This window comes from Ascidia mentula, chromosome 1 (genome assembly GCF_947561715.1).
Source record: "Ascidia mentula chromosome 1, kaAscMent1.1, whole genome shotgun sequence".
Taxonomy (NCBI): domain Eukaryota; kingdom Metazoa; phylum Chordata; class Ascidiacea; order Phlebobranchia; family Ascidiidae; genus Ascidia; species Ascidia mentula.
In genome coordinates, this window is record NC_138566.1 from 5,938,624 (window position 1) to 5,955,113 (window position 16,490).

The window sequence follows — 16,490 nt, forward strand, 5'->3', positions numbered from 1 at the left end:
TTAACGAATACAACAATATGACACATACACAAAAAAATTAACCACAAACACTTTCTTGGTATTTTGCTGTGTTGTTTTGTTTTTCAGGTAAAATTTACAGCAAATTTTAAGAACAGTTCACTACAGTTATAAAAGAATCCGGCCCTCGCATGGCCGTTTTCTTAACTGTGTGACAAAAAATAACTGCAAATATTATGTATATCAATAAAGTTCGAGGTTTGTTGCTTCTAAATCACGTTTGTTTACCTTGGGATTGCACCCTTCCCTCTGGAACACGCCACACTCGCTTTCGTGCCGTAACTCAAAATTATTTAATGTAGTGTGAAACAATCACGGTTTTTACCTGTCTCATTCGCCACCGGTCTAGCGAAGAGTAATCACTCATTTAAGATTGCAAGGAGCGCCATGTGTTGAAGCACAACAAACCGCTGCTAGCGGGCTGCTGCTCATTTACATTTATGCTATTTCTCTATTTGATCTTGATCGGGATGTTTGTTTGTACTGCGTTGATTGCGGAAAAGCGTTTCCATATTTGTCGCGCACTTAACACAAAGGTTAAACGAGGTTGTTTACTTAGAAATTAACCATTATCCTATTGCAAAGTGTGGTAATTTGTCATATTTAGCAGATACACATTTGATCATTGAATATGTGTGTGTATACATGTTTGATCGTGTATACTGATGTAACCATGTATTAGTTGTATCGGAAACGTGTTAGAATTAAAAAAAAGTAAATTTGAATGACACTTCTGAATTTGCAAGGATATTTCAACGTTAAACAAATATATACTGTGCATTTACGATTCTTGTTGTATAAAACGTCGGCAATTGCAGTAAGTCCAAGGTACAAATAAAATATATATTTGACGTGCATGTGATACAAACGCTAAACGGAGTTGTTTGTTTGGAAAATTAAGACATTAAACAAACCAAGTGCGATCCTTTGTTCTTAGTCACAACGCTGCACACACACACTCACTCGACGATTACTAAATTAAAAATGCGGACGATTATTTATACATCACATGAATTAAAATCTAAATATAGATTTGTAAAAAATAATTTAACTATAATCAATGAAAAATGGTACAGAACAGTGGTGCGCTATAGTTGAAACCTCACCGGGAGCTTGGTTTTTTATGTCTTCCTCCGACTTGTCGGGAAAATGTTGCCTGGATCCAGCTCCATTGTACTAATGTTAAATCATCAATGCTTTAGATTTGACAATTTTCTTGAAATGTTTCTACATTTCTGTTGTACATTTGTGTAGAATTCAGTTATTAGCAGGCATGCTTGTTTATTGTTATCGCCTTGGTATGTTACGCCACTTGTAATCTGGCGACTGTCCGCACATGCGCCACGGTTTGGCGGGGATTAACTCTCTGATATAGCGAAAAGAATTTGGTTAACTGACAATAAGCAACTTTCTGGCAAAAAAATGCCGTATAGATTTTATTTACCCAAAGCGTCCCTCCATACGGAGAGGCTCCATGGAGCCGCAGGGTTCAGAGCTTGTTCTCGCACGAGAGGAAAAGGCAGTTTTTAAGCAGAAAAAATTTTGCAGAAAAATGTAACGTAATGGCGTTGCGATTTCAAACGCCATTTTGTTCAAATCCTTGAGGAAATGTAAAATTTATTTATTTCCGTAATTTCCGTAAATGTTTTTTTATAAAACACCAGTTACTGCTTTTTCAGTTGATTGAAAGAAACATGTGTAGACTTAGTGGGTTTCATGCAATCCAATGCGAGGTAATGACAGAAAATATTGATTTCTATCCTTTGCCTTCTTACCAACACATTTTTACGTTTGAAGGGTTTCAGATCCCGTAAAATATTTGCAATCAACCTGTCATGTAATTCTGTGGTGTAGTTTTTAGTTCCGTTTTTTCCACTGCTAGTTTCACGAATAGTCAAAGTTCTGTAATTTTATTTAACAAAACAAAAGGTAGCGAGTTAGTGGCAAGCCTCGTCGCTTGAAGAACAACGTAAAAAAGCGTTGAAACGAAAGGAAATAAATATAACGAAAAAACAATCATTTCTCGGGTATTGTGCAAGATCACTGTCAGCAAGTATATCTGATAAATTGCGCATTCGTGTAAACAACACATGACGATACGTTTCCCAAAAAAATAAAAAAAGTGGCGATTTTTTAAACAACAAATCTTCTTTGACTGAAAGTTTTCAACAATAACAAATTCGCATGCGTTTTGTTTTTCTGTAAAAATGCATCAAGTATGTGTCGGATTTCTACCGCACGATGTCGCACTGCACGTCGACGATAACGAACTCCTCGCGCGCGGCATTCGATACGGCGTCTACAGCCCTTCTCAGCTCGCTGGTAATCCGTCGTACGGGCAACTGTGCAGGTCGGTTATATTGCTGAGTGAAGTTCTGGATTTGGCCGCTACCGAAAGGGTCCATAACCAACACGTGGGCGTAGAATGGCACGGTGCCGTCAACGTCACGGAACGGGATCCGCGTGACTGGATGGAACCCGTTGCCACGGTGAAAGTTGGCCGACCGGTCACTGTGGCTTATGGCAGCCACAAGAGGGGCTGTCTGGTGTTCAGGTTCGAATCTTTTCGGCTGATGTTCCATTTTCTCGGCCAGCGCGGCCAGTGGGATCGCGCGGTGATTAAGAAGAGTGAAACGGTGAAGGTGTTTCGCCGTAAAGTTGTTCATAAACCGACTCCAGAATCCGTCCCTTCGACTTTCCATGCGTTTCGTGTTGTGTTGGGCCACAATGCGCATCGCGTCCTTGTACACGTGACTTCCGAGGCCCCTGGACGCGTGCTCGGGTGCGATGGCACAGAATAATCCGTTCCAGAGAGAAACGCCGGTTCGCGCCACTTTTTTGCTCACGTGTTCATTTTCCCACGCTTCGTATCTGGAAATAAAATTCAGTCGAGTTAGAAAAAAAAGAAAGATTTAGTTGTGCTAGACGTAGCGAGACGGCAGCTACAAGATTTTTTAAACGGGCGATTTCTTTTGTAAAACATACGTTTAGATATGTTTATTCAGAAAATGGCCTTTAATGGCAAAACGCAATAAAACAATTGTCATTGTAAACCTTTTCGTCATATCGCGTACCCGGGATACTTATTTTTAAGGAAAAATAGAATATAAAAAATGAACCGCCGACTTTTTCTTGTGAACAACACGGGGATTGTTTTCATTTCCACAACGACATAGGCGCGGTGTTTAAACGAGTTTTAAGCACCAGTAACTCCCGTGAAACACATTTCTGTCCATGTAAATTGTATTCCAATATCCTATATGACGGATTTGATCGATGAGCCGATGAGCCGATGAGCCGTCATAGTGGCTCATGCTTGTTGTCGTTCGATACAGGATGAACGAAAGAGTATCAGCCTGCGGCGATAGACGTCCTATGGCTCTGTCGGCTCGATTTGTTTTAGTTTTACCGCCTTGTTGTGCGCTGGTTTTGTTTGGTGTCTGACCCAGTTGTCCCCTCTGCAACGCGCGGTAAATTTTCCGGCGTTGGGAATAGCGTTTTACACTCTGGACTACTTTCGTGCTGCGCGTGAGGTTTATATAACACATGCGCCTTAAAAAATTGCGATTCCACATTTATTCAATTATTTCTTTCACCCCAAAAGCCACAAATTTGTCTTTTTTTGCAAACTCACCGCCATATATTTAAGCTTTTTCATCAGTTTAAATCGAAAAAAGGCGCTCACCTTTTAACTCTTTGCAATCCTTCAGGGGAGATCTTGGCTAACCCGTGCTTGTTGTAAGCTTTCCAATAAGGCTCGTCACTACCGATAGCCCAACCGCACCCGTCGCTAGATGGCGGTACAAACAGCACGCCTCCGACCACCTTCATCTCATTGCAGGTGTTGTTGTTTTCTTCCTTCGGTGCTTTGATCGCCAGCAAAATTCCCTGGCCGCTACCCACAGTCACGTCGTAATTGGCATCAAGGTAGGCGCGCATGAAGGCATCTCGTTTCGACGGGTCGGGCACCATGTACTTGTAGAGCGGGTAGTTACGAAAACACGTGACGAACACTTCGCGAATGATCGTCCAGTCCTCGCGCTTCGTCGTCTCTTCCACCATGCCCAAACTGCAAGCAGAAAAACTCGCGTTAACAATTGTCAGTTTTTTGCTTTAATTTTGTTCATTCGCCCCGCGAGGAAAAAAATGCGAAATTTAGAACAGCAAACAGTGTTTTTGAGACACTTAGCACATTTAACAACATTCAAGGGTCAAGAACCAACCACCAGCTCCATATTCACTGTAAATAATATATCACAGGCATTTATTTACTTAGACCCAACTTACTTCTTGGTTGATGCGCTTTGGTGAAATCCCTTGCTCGCTGTGCTTGCTCCGTTCATATTTGCACTTGCGGTTTGTAGAAACTTCGAGAAGTTGATTCTTGGCAAGCGAAAAGCCACCACCAAGTTGACCAGCAATTTCATAAACTTATTTGCAGCGAATGTGCTAGCGGTAGATCTGCAAAACAGGTCGCCGTTGTTAATTCTGTTTTCGCAAATGTCTACAATTACATTTTATGGAGGCATACAAAACGTTGGCACACAAATTACCGCATAAATAAAATGCAACTTGCAAAGCAATTGCATCTACGTATTTTTCCCAAACGCCTGAGTTGCATGCTTCGCCGACGGGAACTGCCGATGACGATCGATCTGTGCCGGCTTAAATAGCCGCAAAGCGTGCGTTAAGAAAAAGGGCTTTGCGACGTAACGTTTCTACGCCGCTTTGTTGCGTCAAAAATACGCGCTGATTCTCCTACCAACGTTTTGAGGCCTGCCATTATCTCAACCACAAGCCGGCATATTTGGAACGTATATAGACCGTCTCCCTGGAATAGGAGATAGACACTAAGCTGGGCCGTGTGCATCTTGCTACCTGAATGGGAGAAACCTGTTCGTCCACCTTTTATTTATGTGGCTGTTTGTGTCAGACCTCCCCAAATATTGCGTATATTTGTACACGTTAGTCCATGTGTCACTCCCCTGTACTGCAACGTCAAATGTTAGATTTCGCAATTTTGGCTGAAGGCGTTACACGCATTTTGATATCTATAACGAGCACATATAAACGCACCAAGAACCTCTGTGTGTGTTGGTTGTATAGCTATAAAAATATCCAGAGATATATTCAGGACGATATTTGCTTACCCGAAACATTTTTTTAAATTTGTAAAACAAAAATTTTGTTTTTGTTGTAGATCCTGTCTCCTTTATGCCAAAAATTACAACAGTTAGCGCTGTCCTTGCCGTCCAAAAACTAATGCAGATGATTTTTTGTGCCTTCTTAATTTTTTCCATCCCACTTATACTTTGCCTCGACAAAACAACATCCTGGTCGAAATATTCTTTCAAACCGTCCTCAACTGCCACTGCACACCTGACAGTGTTTCAAACGCAATAAAACCTTCCTACTTTTACTCCCTTGGGTCGACGTGCCAAAAAGCAACGTGAAACAAAGTTTTACGACTGCCGGCGCGTGTTTATTTATCTCCGTCAATAAACCGCCTAACACTCCTTGCGCCCGCAAGGCGTTGTGTTTTGCCTGCAACGTGTCTCTGAAATCGGTTTTCGAACGAGTTGTTTTCTATTGTGTGGTCTTAAAAAGACGTAGACACCGTTAAGGTTGTTATAGACACAAACATATAGCGCTAAATTGATGTTGTATGCAAATACGCAGTAGTGAAAATAGAACCGACAAGAATAATATTTACTGGAACCGATTCAGTTTGCTTTCACCGCTGCTAGCAGTTACATCGAATCTACACAACCACAGTAAATATGCGAACACTGCTTTTACTTTCAGTCCTGCAGCTGAAATGGCAATTGCTGTTGCATAAAATATAATATTTCATTTTTGTGGTGCATTATAACAGTTCTGATATAAACATGTATAATGCATTTAATCAACGCCAAATACGTATAGTTGCTTTTCCGCGTAATGTTATCTCGCTTTTGGTTGATTTAAAACGGATTCCAATGGAAGGCGTCACCTGTAGTGAATGATAGTTTTTCTACGGAATCTATGTTTTCCACTTCAAATCATTTCTCAATCTACCGCTACTTGTTTCGCAATTCAGAGCAAAAACATTACTTTTCCTTTTCCTTGGGTGCAAGTTTTGTCACCTGATTTATTGAAATGCGCAATTCCAGCAACCGTTAATCTTAGATTATTCTTCGAAATCTCGGTTTGTGTTTTTGGTGCAAGCTTGCGATTATCATGGATTTGTATCTGTATTGCATTTCTTACACAAGAAAGCTATGAGCTTAAAGATCGGCCTTACTCCGTCGGCATGACGCTTCCATTTTTCCTTCGAACTTGAAACAAGATTATCTTGTATTTACAGATATTTTGGACCTGAATCACAATAGATTCCGAGAGAAGCGCCCGACTGACCCAACCCCGCGCTTTAATGAAACTCTCACGCTCAAGTCACATATTGCCTCTAGCAGTTTGTCAAGCTGGGAAGCAGCCATTAGCAAATAAACATTTCACGCAACTTAACGGAATTAAGATTGACGCGCGTTCTGGGTGGCGGTCACCTACCGCCGGCAACGACTCTCTATATACGTCACATGTCACGGTTTTGTGTCACATGTCATAGCATGACGGATGTTCCTGAAATTGCAGTATTTTGCACTATTTGTTTTTCAACACAGAAGCAAATCTTTGAAAACATCAAGCGTGGCGAAACGGAAATATTTCTCACACCAGCACCGCAGAGTAGTTTTCAGTGTTGGTTTAGGTGTTCTAAGAACTTGCTTCAAAATATTTGTGCGAATTTGTAAATAGTCCCTGGCTTGGTAAGACTATACTGTATTTCGGTTCTCAAGTTTTTTAGCGGAAAACTGTGGAGACGTAACCTATTTCCTTTTGATCGAGAAACGTAAATTTCAGTTGCCATCAATCGTTTGTAAACATGTCCGCTTAGTTTTGCGATATGGTGTTCATGGTAGTTGTGAGGACAATTCGTTGATTTTACTCCAAATTGATAAGTTGAAAATCACAACATTTCCCGCGTTTTTCTCGTTTGTTTCGTAATAAACAGGCGATGTTACGTAACAAACGAAATTAGGTTCCGCAGTAAATCCTAGCTATAGACTTTATTTTGCCGGTTCATTAGTCTTTTCTGAACTCTGCACTGTGGTCTGTTAACTCCACGCCGACAGCAAACCTGCTCATAGCTGATTTGTGTTGTGAACAAAATTAGTAGTGCAAGGTTCCAAGTTTATTCCTACCTTTGGACTTCGATCGGCGCTCGGGGCGTTAGATAGTTCGCGATACGTTGATTTTCTGATTAACCGCGCTAAAAACTGTATTTGTGAAGTAGGAAAATGTTTCAGAAAGCGTTGCTTGGCCTAAGGTAACTATAGTTTTGATTGCAATGACAGACGGCACACCCTCGAAATGTTAATATCCTTGACCTTGTTGCTTTATGTCGGACGTAGATTAGGTTTCACGTTCCGCTGAGCGCAAGAGTGCGCGATATTCCGTCTAGCTTTACTTTTGAAATTGTTAAAAAAACAAGGCTTAACTAATTTTGTGCGCAATTGAAATAATGCCCAATCCAGGTGGTTTCTGTAAATAGAAATTGTTTCAAGATGACAAAACTTTAATTTACTTTGTCGTAATGAAATCATAACGTGGAAAACATTAAATTGCTTCAGTTTTAATATTCCTCTGTTTTCTCTTGTTTCTCAAAAGTCCGGTCAAGATTAAGTTACTAACTTAATTCGTTCCTTGCCATAACCCTAATTTCATTCAGAAATGTCGAGATCTTGCAAATTCGGTTAATGGTTGAAAATTCTAATATAAAATCATGACACTGTCGCTATAACATCACAAAAGGAAAATTAAATTCTCTTTCCAGTCGCAACTCTGCTATATGCGCTCTGCAGTGTGGTCTTAAACCAGCGTGTTAAGCTTACACACTCTTACTGCTAATATTATAACGATGCAAACAATCTTCTGCAGCCCAACAATAGCCCGCAATTTTGTGTTACAGCTTACCGTCTCTACGCCGTGGTACCTCGTCTCGTCAAGTTCGTCGATCTACTCACAAACTGGTATGTCCGTTCCAATCGCCGGAGACTCAAGGTGTGTGCTTTAAAAACTTTTTACAGAGCCCGTTTGAGTCGTGTGCCCGCGGCCGCTGGTAAACATCTGTCCCCAGTACCCTCGAGGGACAAGACCGGGTGTTTTACTGCTTGAAGGTCACCGTGACCTTGGCTGCACGTGGCATATGCGGTTGTGGTCGGACCTGTTGAACAAGATTTTTAAAAATAATACGTACGCGGGGTAAATAAACCGTATTTTGAAGTGTCCATGATACTCTGTTGGGATAGCCGCTTCGCCCATAAATCATGTTTTTTTATTGTTTATAATATTGACTTTACATTTCATTGGTTGCCCAGTGGTTGTTTACCAAAAATTATCATCGCCTGGCCTTGAATTTGGTCCTTGGCTTATTTTAAATTTGCTGTATAATACAATAATACACGTCCAATTCGAAAACACCCTCCGCACCTGTGTAGATGGTCATCGGTACAGTTTTCCGTTAGTTTGGGACCAGTAACCCTCCGCACCTGGGTTGCGGTTTGTCAACAAACGCACCAACCTTATAACTATCCTTTGGGTAGTGACAAATTGCATGGTACGACTTCAAAGCCCTTGACGTTAGAAGGCGCGCTTGCTGTCATTAGCGAATTGGAAGCGATGCGTTCCCCTTGCAAGGCCCAACTGACATGTTTGTTTGCGTTTTTTGTGTTTACAAGTGCAAATTACCTGGTTTCTTAACCTGTCGACATTGACCAGGCTTTGTTGTACCACGGCTATTTCATTCTGCCGAAATACTGTCTGAGGTGAGGATGTAACGTCTAATTTGTTCTTTAAAGGGAGACTTTGGTGTTGAAGATTGCCAGAGCGCCCTGCAGTCTCTGTTCAGCGTTCTCTTCACAATGACCAGAGTGATGGTAAGAATATGTTTATTATCTGCTGTCAATTCGGTGTAAAAGCTAAAAGATAATTCCCGTGCGTTAATTCGGATGGAGCTGCATGCGTTTATACCAAATGTTAATAATGGAATGCGGACCTTCGTGTTGCGATGTTCCCGAGTTTACTGTGGACTGTCTGGTCAATGAGCAGCATCCAGGCATTTTATAAGTGTCGTCCGATCTGTTTCGTCTTTGGGCCGTCGGATTGCGACGTCCAGTTAATTGCCTCCCCTTCAATGTGTGCCTTTGTCACTCACTTGCGTAATTATTACCAATCGCTTCATTAACACCAAACTGGTCTCCAAAATTATCTGACAAATTTGTTTTGACAAGTTAAATGGGTGTTTAACCCTTTACCGAAGTGCGACCTTTGCCTCGTAACAGAGTTGCGACGTGAAGTTGCTGTGATTTGGTGACGAGGACGATGCGATGTAAGTCATCTAATTAACCCTCTTCCAACCTGTAGTGACGTTTGCTCTACCCCCACCTCCGGTCATGCTACATAATATACCCACGTGGTGTATTACAATTGTTCCCATAGTTCAGTGGTTTTAAAACTTTGTCGAGTTCGACGCATGCGGAAAGATTCACTTGCGACACAAATTATAAATCTGTGTAGACGATTCGTTTCTTGGTCGCAGAAGGCTGACTTAACTTGTTATTTGCCTTTATTTTTCCTTAAATATAATTTTCTTGTTTAAATTCTTACGCGGCCTCGCACTATTTCAGGACATCTGCCATTTTTTTTCCTTGTGACGGATCAAGCTTTGATAGATAAAACTTCAACGTTTTTAAAAGCAACAGACTGTAATATTTTGAAAGGCACGCTGTGACGCTGTGAAACAACTTGTCACATCAACACTGTATTGGGTTACCAAAGTCTTACATTTCTCTGGTTTGTTTCAGTTACAATAAAATGTAACCGGCTTTTGATATACAGCTCTTAATTGATTTGACGTAATTTAATATTTTCTGCATTTTTGTTTCCCAATGCACTTTAACAAGCTTGTTTAATTGTTCAGAGCCCATTCACCCCTTTTCTGACGGAGCACATGTACCAGAATATGCGTAAGATTATGCCCGGTCTACAAGGAAAAGATTCGGCCAGCGTACACTTCCTGCTTCTTCCAGATACCCTGTAAGTTCGAATATGTCAGTTGAATAGTGCCTATAAGCGTATCTTGCGAGCATATTTGATCGCTGTCAGTATTTTCTGCCTTGTCACTGAGGGTTAATCTCCCAATTTGTTTTTCGCCCACATTTAAAAGATGATTGAGTTAAAGGCACGATGTTATTACGACCTTTGACCTCTTAACAAGCTTGCGAAAGAGACCGTTCGGTGCAGCCCTGATTCAGTATGACGTTAATCCCCGATGAGGTTTTGTTTTCCTCGTTCATGTATTACTCTTGCACTGTTAGATCAGGCGCGACTTTGACAACTGTCACCGACTTGTGTCGATTCAAAGATAACCGATGATGTCGGTTTATTTCTATATTGTGTCTGTCCGCGAATCTCTGTGTACATTGCATGTAGAACAAAGCTCTTCAATGTGGGTTCCGCGTAACCCTAGTGTTCTGGGAAGCATTCTCTGGGGTTTCGTCAACTCTAAGGGTTCCATACAAGTCATTAAATCATGACCATTAAATACTCGTTACACTGAAATATTGTGTTAAACTATAATGCAATAATGCGTGGAGGGCGTGTTTGTGGAAAATATGTTGGTCTTTCTGTGTGACAAGTTTTAAAAGTTTTTTTTTTAATTTGGGTTCCGCAATATTTTCTAAACTACTGCAAGGGCTCCAAAAACCGTTGAAGAGCACTGATCCCGAACAAAATACACAATAATCCACCGACCTATCACATCTGACCGTGTTGGAATGCGCCCCCAACCATTTTAACTGGCGAGAAAACATTAGCCTACACATTCGCGTACATTGGTCACAATTTTTTAGCCATTTAAATGTAATTTGGCCATAATTTTATCTTTCGGCTCGGTTTCTTGCTTTAAACTGATCTAAACTTTCAATCTATGCGTGGACAGGTATTTAATGAGAGGTATTTGTGTTTGTACAAACTGCCGTTGTTTCCCAAATTTTTGTCTTCTACTTTGGCGTGACGTGTGAAATCTAATGTATTTGGAATACATTCTAATCCAAAGGCAACCAAAGATCTGAAGAAGATTGCAAAAGTGTTTTGAACCGTGCTCTTACGTTACGTTAATACCATTGCAATTTGTTTTTATTGTGATATAATGCAATTTTGAAACATTTTCCGTTCTTCACAGTTTTTTTGTAATACTGGCAAGTTTTTGCTAAATTAAAGATGCTTATAATTATAGGAATTTTTTTAACCATATTTTAACCAAAGCAACACATACCACTGTGTTAATGATATTCGTTTACGTCGACCCAAACCATAACAATGCAAGAATCTTAAAACGCATCACAAGGCTCTTACACGCGTGACTTATATGGAATGGACAAATTTAAGAGGTCTGTCATTAAGGAATTTGAGATGCACGTATATAGCACCAAATGCAAAGACCGTACACACATTTCTCTGCTTTTACCGCAAAGGTTTTATTAACAACGGTGTGCGTTTAATTCCAGGTTTCCCTGTCTTATAGAGATGTATTTAGATATTGTCCTTGGCATATTATACCCTTCAAAATGCTACTTAAGACGTTTCAAGCACCTGGTATACTCGATCAAGGCAGCGAAGCGAACCTTTTAAAAACCAAATTACAGCTTTTTGGTACAATCTTCGATGAGATTGGAGGAAACAGTATAATTTCGCAATGTTCATTGCACTGGAATTCAGCACAAGTGTTTAATATTTCGTACAATTCATGGGAAAACGCTGTCTAGCTGTGTATTGACCACAAGTTCTCGCGCGTGACTAATTGCGGAAATTATATAAGCCACGAACAAACTCTACGAGAGTTAATTTTTCTCTCGTTCAGGTTCTGTATGAATGTATTGCCTATTAGCGACGCCAGCATACTTCCAATTGGCTGCTGGTTGAATTCTATAAGTTGAGAAATGGTCAGAGACCGATCAAACACATATTACAAGGCCCGCATGTTAGCTTAAAATTATTTATATTGATGATTTTGTTTGTGGGGCGATTTTACAATGCTCTGGAAATTTGGTGTTTGCTGGGTGGGCTTCGAGGTACTTTGTTGCGGATTGGAACTGTCACGCATTTTTGCAGCCTCTGTAACGTTGGAATAGGCCCAAATTTCTGCCACATTTTGCCGCCAAGCCGCGTTTGGTTGTGTGTAGACAAACACTGCTCCTGACACACAGAAGTGCACCTGAATCACCGTTGCAGGTGAACAGCAGTCGGGCGCTTCATTTTGGTCAGGTAATCTCGTAATGCCACTTGGTGTCCTGGAGTAATAGTGATTTGATGTAGTTCCCAATTCAGGATTCGCGGAAATCGATTGAGGTAAAGTGTGTTTTCCTATGAAAGCTTAGTTTTGGACTCGAGCGATCATTTCCAGCATTCTTCATTTGATATTTTCATTTTACTGTATATAGGCGCTGTACCCGGTACCTGTGTTACGGTTACATGAACCCGTTTGCTTTATTCCAACTCCCTGATTCTTGTATTCGCAACCACATCACAAAATTCCAAAAATACAAACAAAGATAGAAAAATAAATTACAAGCAACCAATTTTTAACAGAGATTCCCTTATTGACGAAGAAATTGAGGTTGCTGTGAACAGAATGCAGACGGTTATCGAACTTGCTCGTGTGATAAGAGATCGGAAAACCATGCCCACCAAAGTAAGCGTTCCATGACCTTTGCCGTCGGTTTTGGCACTGGGTTCTTCTCTGTTTGTTAATTGTGTACAATTTTTATTCCAAAAGCAACAAAAGTGTAAGATTTGTTGAAATTCAATTAACTAACGTACTGTAGTTTACATAAAGATAATGTAAAAAAAAAGAAAAACATTTTCACAGAACGTATCTGTTCAATTAGTGGTCAAAATAAGTTCGGCCTCACATTCGTTTTTTTACAAAACACGTTTCGTTTTGTTTGTAGTACCCTCTCCCAGAGTTGGTTGTCGTCCACAAGGACGCCAAGTACCTTGATGACGTCAAGCGTCTTCAGCGCTACGTCACCGAGGAATTGAACGTCCGTACGATGACGTTGTCGCTGGATAAGGACAAGTACGGCGTAGAATTGAGAGCAGAACCAGATCACATGGTGCTCGGCAAGCGCTTGAAAGGTAAAACATCAAGTTTGGTCATACACTGCTGTGAAGGTAGTGTTTTGGAATCTATATAGTAATCGGGGTGTTAACCTTACTTTATTCCTTCAAATGTGTTTGTTTGACCTGAATTTAAAGTTCTATTTGCTTTCCTTTTAATTAAATTTATTGCATGAGTGATTTTGTATATGTGGTAACATGCATGAGCTGTCACTCGTCCTCCTCAGTTGGTGTATGTAATTGTTTGTGTTAGAGTTTAGTATTCTACTTGTAAAATTAATAGAAATCAGTTGCTCAGAAGGATTAAAATACAAGGTTTCAGACCACAGAGTACTGACAAAAACTTTTTGGATCGCGTTCCATTTGGAATTGCTGCAAACGTGGCAATGCTCCTTTCGGCCGGTGCAGAAAAAGCCTGAATAAACCATAAATAACTAATTTTCTCCGGAAGTCAAGCTGAAAGCAAAGGTTTTCTGACTATACCATAACTATGACTCAAGGGCCATTAGATTCGCTAGCATTGTTTCCACACTACTGGCGTTGTTCACTTTTATGTGTGCAACCCACCCAACGCACGGGGTCGACTGACGCATAATAAACTTGTGCCAGCGAGGCAAACACGGCTCAAAGCGGTACACCACAAAATGCTACTATTCATGGCAGTAAAATGCAGGGAACTGTTAAAATTACATGGCGGTGACTTTCCCGGGGTCAACCTTTCGCTCCTTTATTCCACAAGACACTCAACGTACAATTTGACAGACAAAGCTGGTGTTTCGAAACGAGAAAAGGCTCCCTTTCAGGGGGGTCCAAGGATCCGGACCCCACCCTTCCGTGAAATATTTAAGTCTGTTTTGATAGCTAAACAAACGCTGCTGTAATATATTTGTCATAATCCCCGTGAAAACCAGAAACTTTCCTTGTGCTCGCACTAGCCATTGTTACCCAACAAATCAAAATCAAATCATGTTTATTTTGCGAAAAAAGCAACGACGCGTAAGAACAATATACAAAGAAATGAAATGGCATGGGCACCGATAAAACCATAAATGTTATCGAGTCGGGCACCCAACGTGCTGCTTTGCTATACGAAACAATTTTTCGTCAGTGTAAGGACGAAATGTTTGTTAGTGGTTACGTTGTTGTTGTAATGGCAAGTGGTTTTCTTGTGTGTAAAGTCAATTAGTTTAGTTGTTGACGTTTCCAATATTACGCATGTCGAAAGAAACTGTTAGCGCTGGAAAAGGTGCATAGAGGAATAAAAACAATTTTTATTTGTATGTTTTCTTGATAACGTTTGGTCTCTTTTGTCTATTTTATCCCCACGCGGATCTTTGTGTATTTTATGCGCTTAAACCTTCTTCGTATTGACACTTGATTAATACAGGCGCTTTTCCTATGCAAACAAAGCCGTTTTCTGCTGATGCGATGACGTCACAACTCGCTATAACGAAAATGGTTTGCGAGTTTTGCTCGCCGCTACTTTTATCACACGTTTCTACTTTATTAGTTGTCTTCCAAACCTTTTTGAGTTCGCGACCCACTTTTAATGCAAGTTTTATTGTCCGACCTACAATGAGACATGACCAAACGATGTTACGTAATGATAATGCAATGATTTCGTGATCTAATCGAAAACTGTAACATTTAGAAATTCTTCGCGACCCACCTGAAATAGCTTCGCGACCGACATGTTGGGAAGCACTGCTTTAAACCGTCACATTGCAAGTTAAGAAGTGTAAAACTGACGACTACATTTGACCTCGACAGGCGATTTTAAGAATGTGATGGCTGAAATCAAGAAGTTGGGAAACGATCAAGTTGAAGAGTTTATTAAGAACGGCGAAATTGAAGTTTTAGGTCACAAACTTGCGACTGGTGATCTTAGGGTCATTTATCAATTTTCGAAGGAAGGATCCAAGTAAGTTAACTTTCATGGTTAATTTTGCTAACGTCCCCATTATTACCCAAATACTGATGTTGATATTCTTGCATGAAAAAACGGTAGGCTTATTTGAAGTCATTTTCAGAATGTCAAAAGATTGTTCTGAAACAGTGGTTCTCATAGGTTTCGCTTTATTTAATATTTTGTAAATCTTTCAGGACGATTTGATCTAATGTTCCAAAACAATAAAATTTTAGGTCGCAAAAAGCAGAAATCAACTTGTTTTTTTACAAACTCCGATTTTTTCTGTTTGATCTGTTACACCCTTCGAAACTCAAAGCAACATGGTGTAGCGTCGCACAGTTTGAGAACCTCTGCTCTAACATGCAGGTATGAAGCGAACTCGGACAACGATGTGTTGGTGTTATTGGATGTAACCCCGGATCAATCAATGCTGGATGAGGGAGTGGCGAGGGAGATTGTGAACCGCATTCAGAAATTGAGGAAAAAGGTGGGATTTTCTTGTTTGTAAATTCTTCCTATTGTAAGGTAGAAGGACAGAGGGGTATTTGTAATGTGAATTAAAAACTCTTGGTGACAAATGCTCATATTGCAGAAAACACTGACACGTTTGATCAGGGCTTCTGCTTTTCGTGGAAAAGCTTAGGCGTATCTAGGGATGAATTATGTTGTTTGTTTGGATAGCTCCAAACAAACGCAATCATAATTACTTTTTTGTCGAAAATTAATATTTTGTTGTAACACCAGCATTTCAACGAAAAGAACGCGTTATGCTTAAACTGACCATTGTTACTGAACACGTGGCATTGTTACCGAACATATTACCCTGTTACGAAACTATGTACCATTCTTCGTTTAATCTAACGCTAAAAGATATGCAATGTTTTGATTGAAAACTACACCAGGCTTTTTGCATGCGTTAGTTACCAAACTACGATATTTTTGCTGTTCGACGCCGACGATAAATTTTCTGTCCATGTTCTACAGGCAAAAAAAAATCGTCGCCCTGCGTTTGATTTTTTTTAAATGTTTCGGTCAAATGCTATCATAAGTGTATACAATGGCGTTGATGGTCTATAACTTCTCAATTATATAGAGCTAACGGCCAATTTCCTTGTCCTCAGAATTATGACTAATCCGTTGTTGGTGTTCCCAAAATGCAAACTGTTCCAATTCTTTTTCCGTATTGTGCATTAATGAATGCTAAATGCATTACATAGTTAATGTTCGTTGAAACAAAATGGACGATATTAAGTTATGCAAATTATTCTCGAATTTTACATGGCGTTTGTCTGCGCCCACACTTTCGCGATTTTAACTGTTGTTTTAATCTGACCGTATAGGTGGGTTA

At 40.3% G+C, this 16,490-nt stretch overlaps 2 protein-coding genes across 2 annotated transcripts in view; one reads left to right on the top strand and one right to left on the bottom strand.

Moving 5' to 3' along the window:
- Window positions 1–16,490, top strand: part of LOC145909026 (isoleucine--tRNA ligase, cytoplasmic-like) — a 42,688-nt gene that overhangs the window by 17,483 nt on the left and 8,715 nt on the right. The window contains exons 16-22 of the mRNA XM_082996350.1: window positions 8,024–8,115; window positions 8,913–8,990; window positions 10,034–10,149; window positions 12,703–12,805; window positions 13,065–13,251; window positions 15,004–15,154; window positions 15,509–15,629. Of these exons, the coding sequence (XP_082852476.1) occupies window positions 8,024–8,115; window positions 8,913–8,990; window positions 10,034–10,149; window positions 12,703–12,805; window positions 13,065–13,251; window positions 15,004–15,154; window positions 15,509–15,629 (848 nt within the window). The remainder of the gene's footprint in view (window positions 1–8,023; window positions 8,116–8,912; window positions 8,991–10,033; window positions 10,150–12,702; window positions 12,806–13,064; window positions 13,252–15,003; window positions 15,155–15,508; window positions 15,630–16,490) is intronic.
- On the bottom strand, window positions 1,913–4,638 carry LOC145898070 (uncharacterized). Its single transcript, XM_082986514.1, has 3 exons — window positions 4,306–4,638; window positions 3,704–4,087; window positions 1,913–2,889 (listed from the first exon to the last, which is right to left on the bottom strand). Exons 1-3 carry the CDS (start codon window positions 4,443–4,445, stop codon window positions 2,250–2,252), a joined length of 1,164 nt encoding a protein of 387 aa, XP_082842640.1. The 5' UTR covers window positions 4,446–4,638; the 3' UTR covers window positions 1,913–2,249.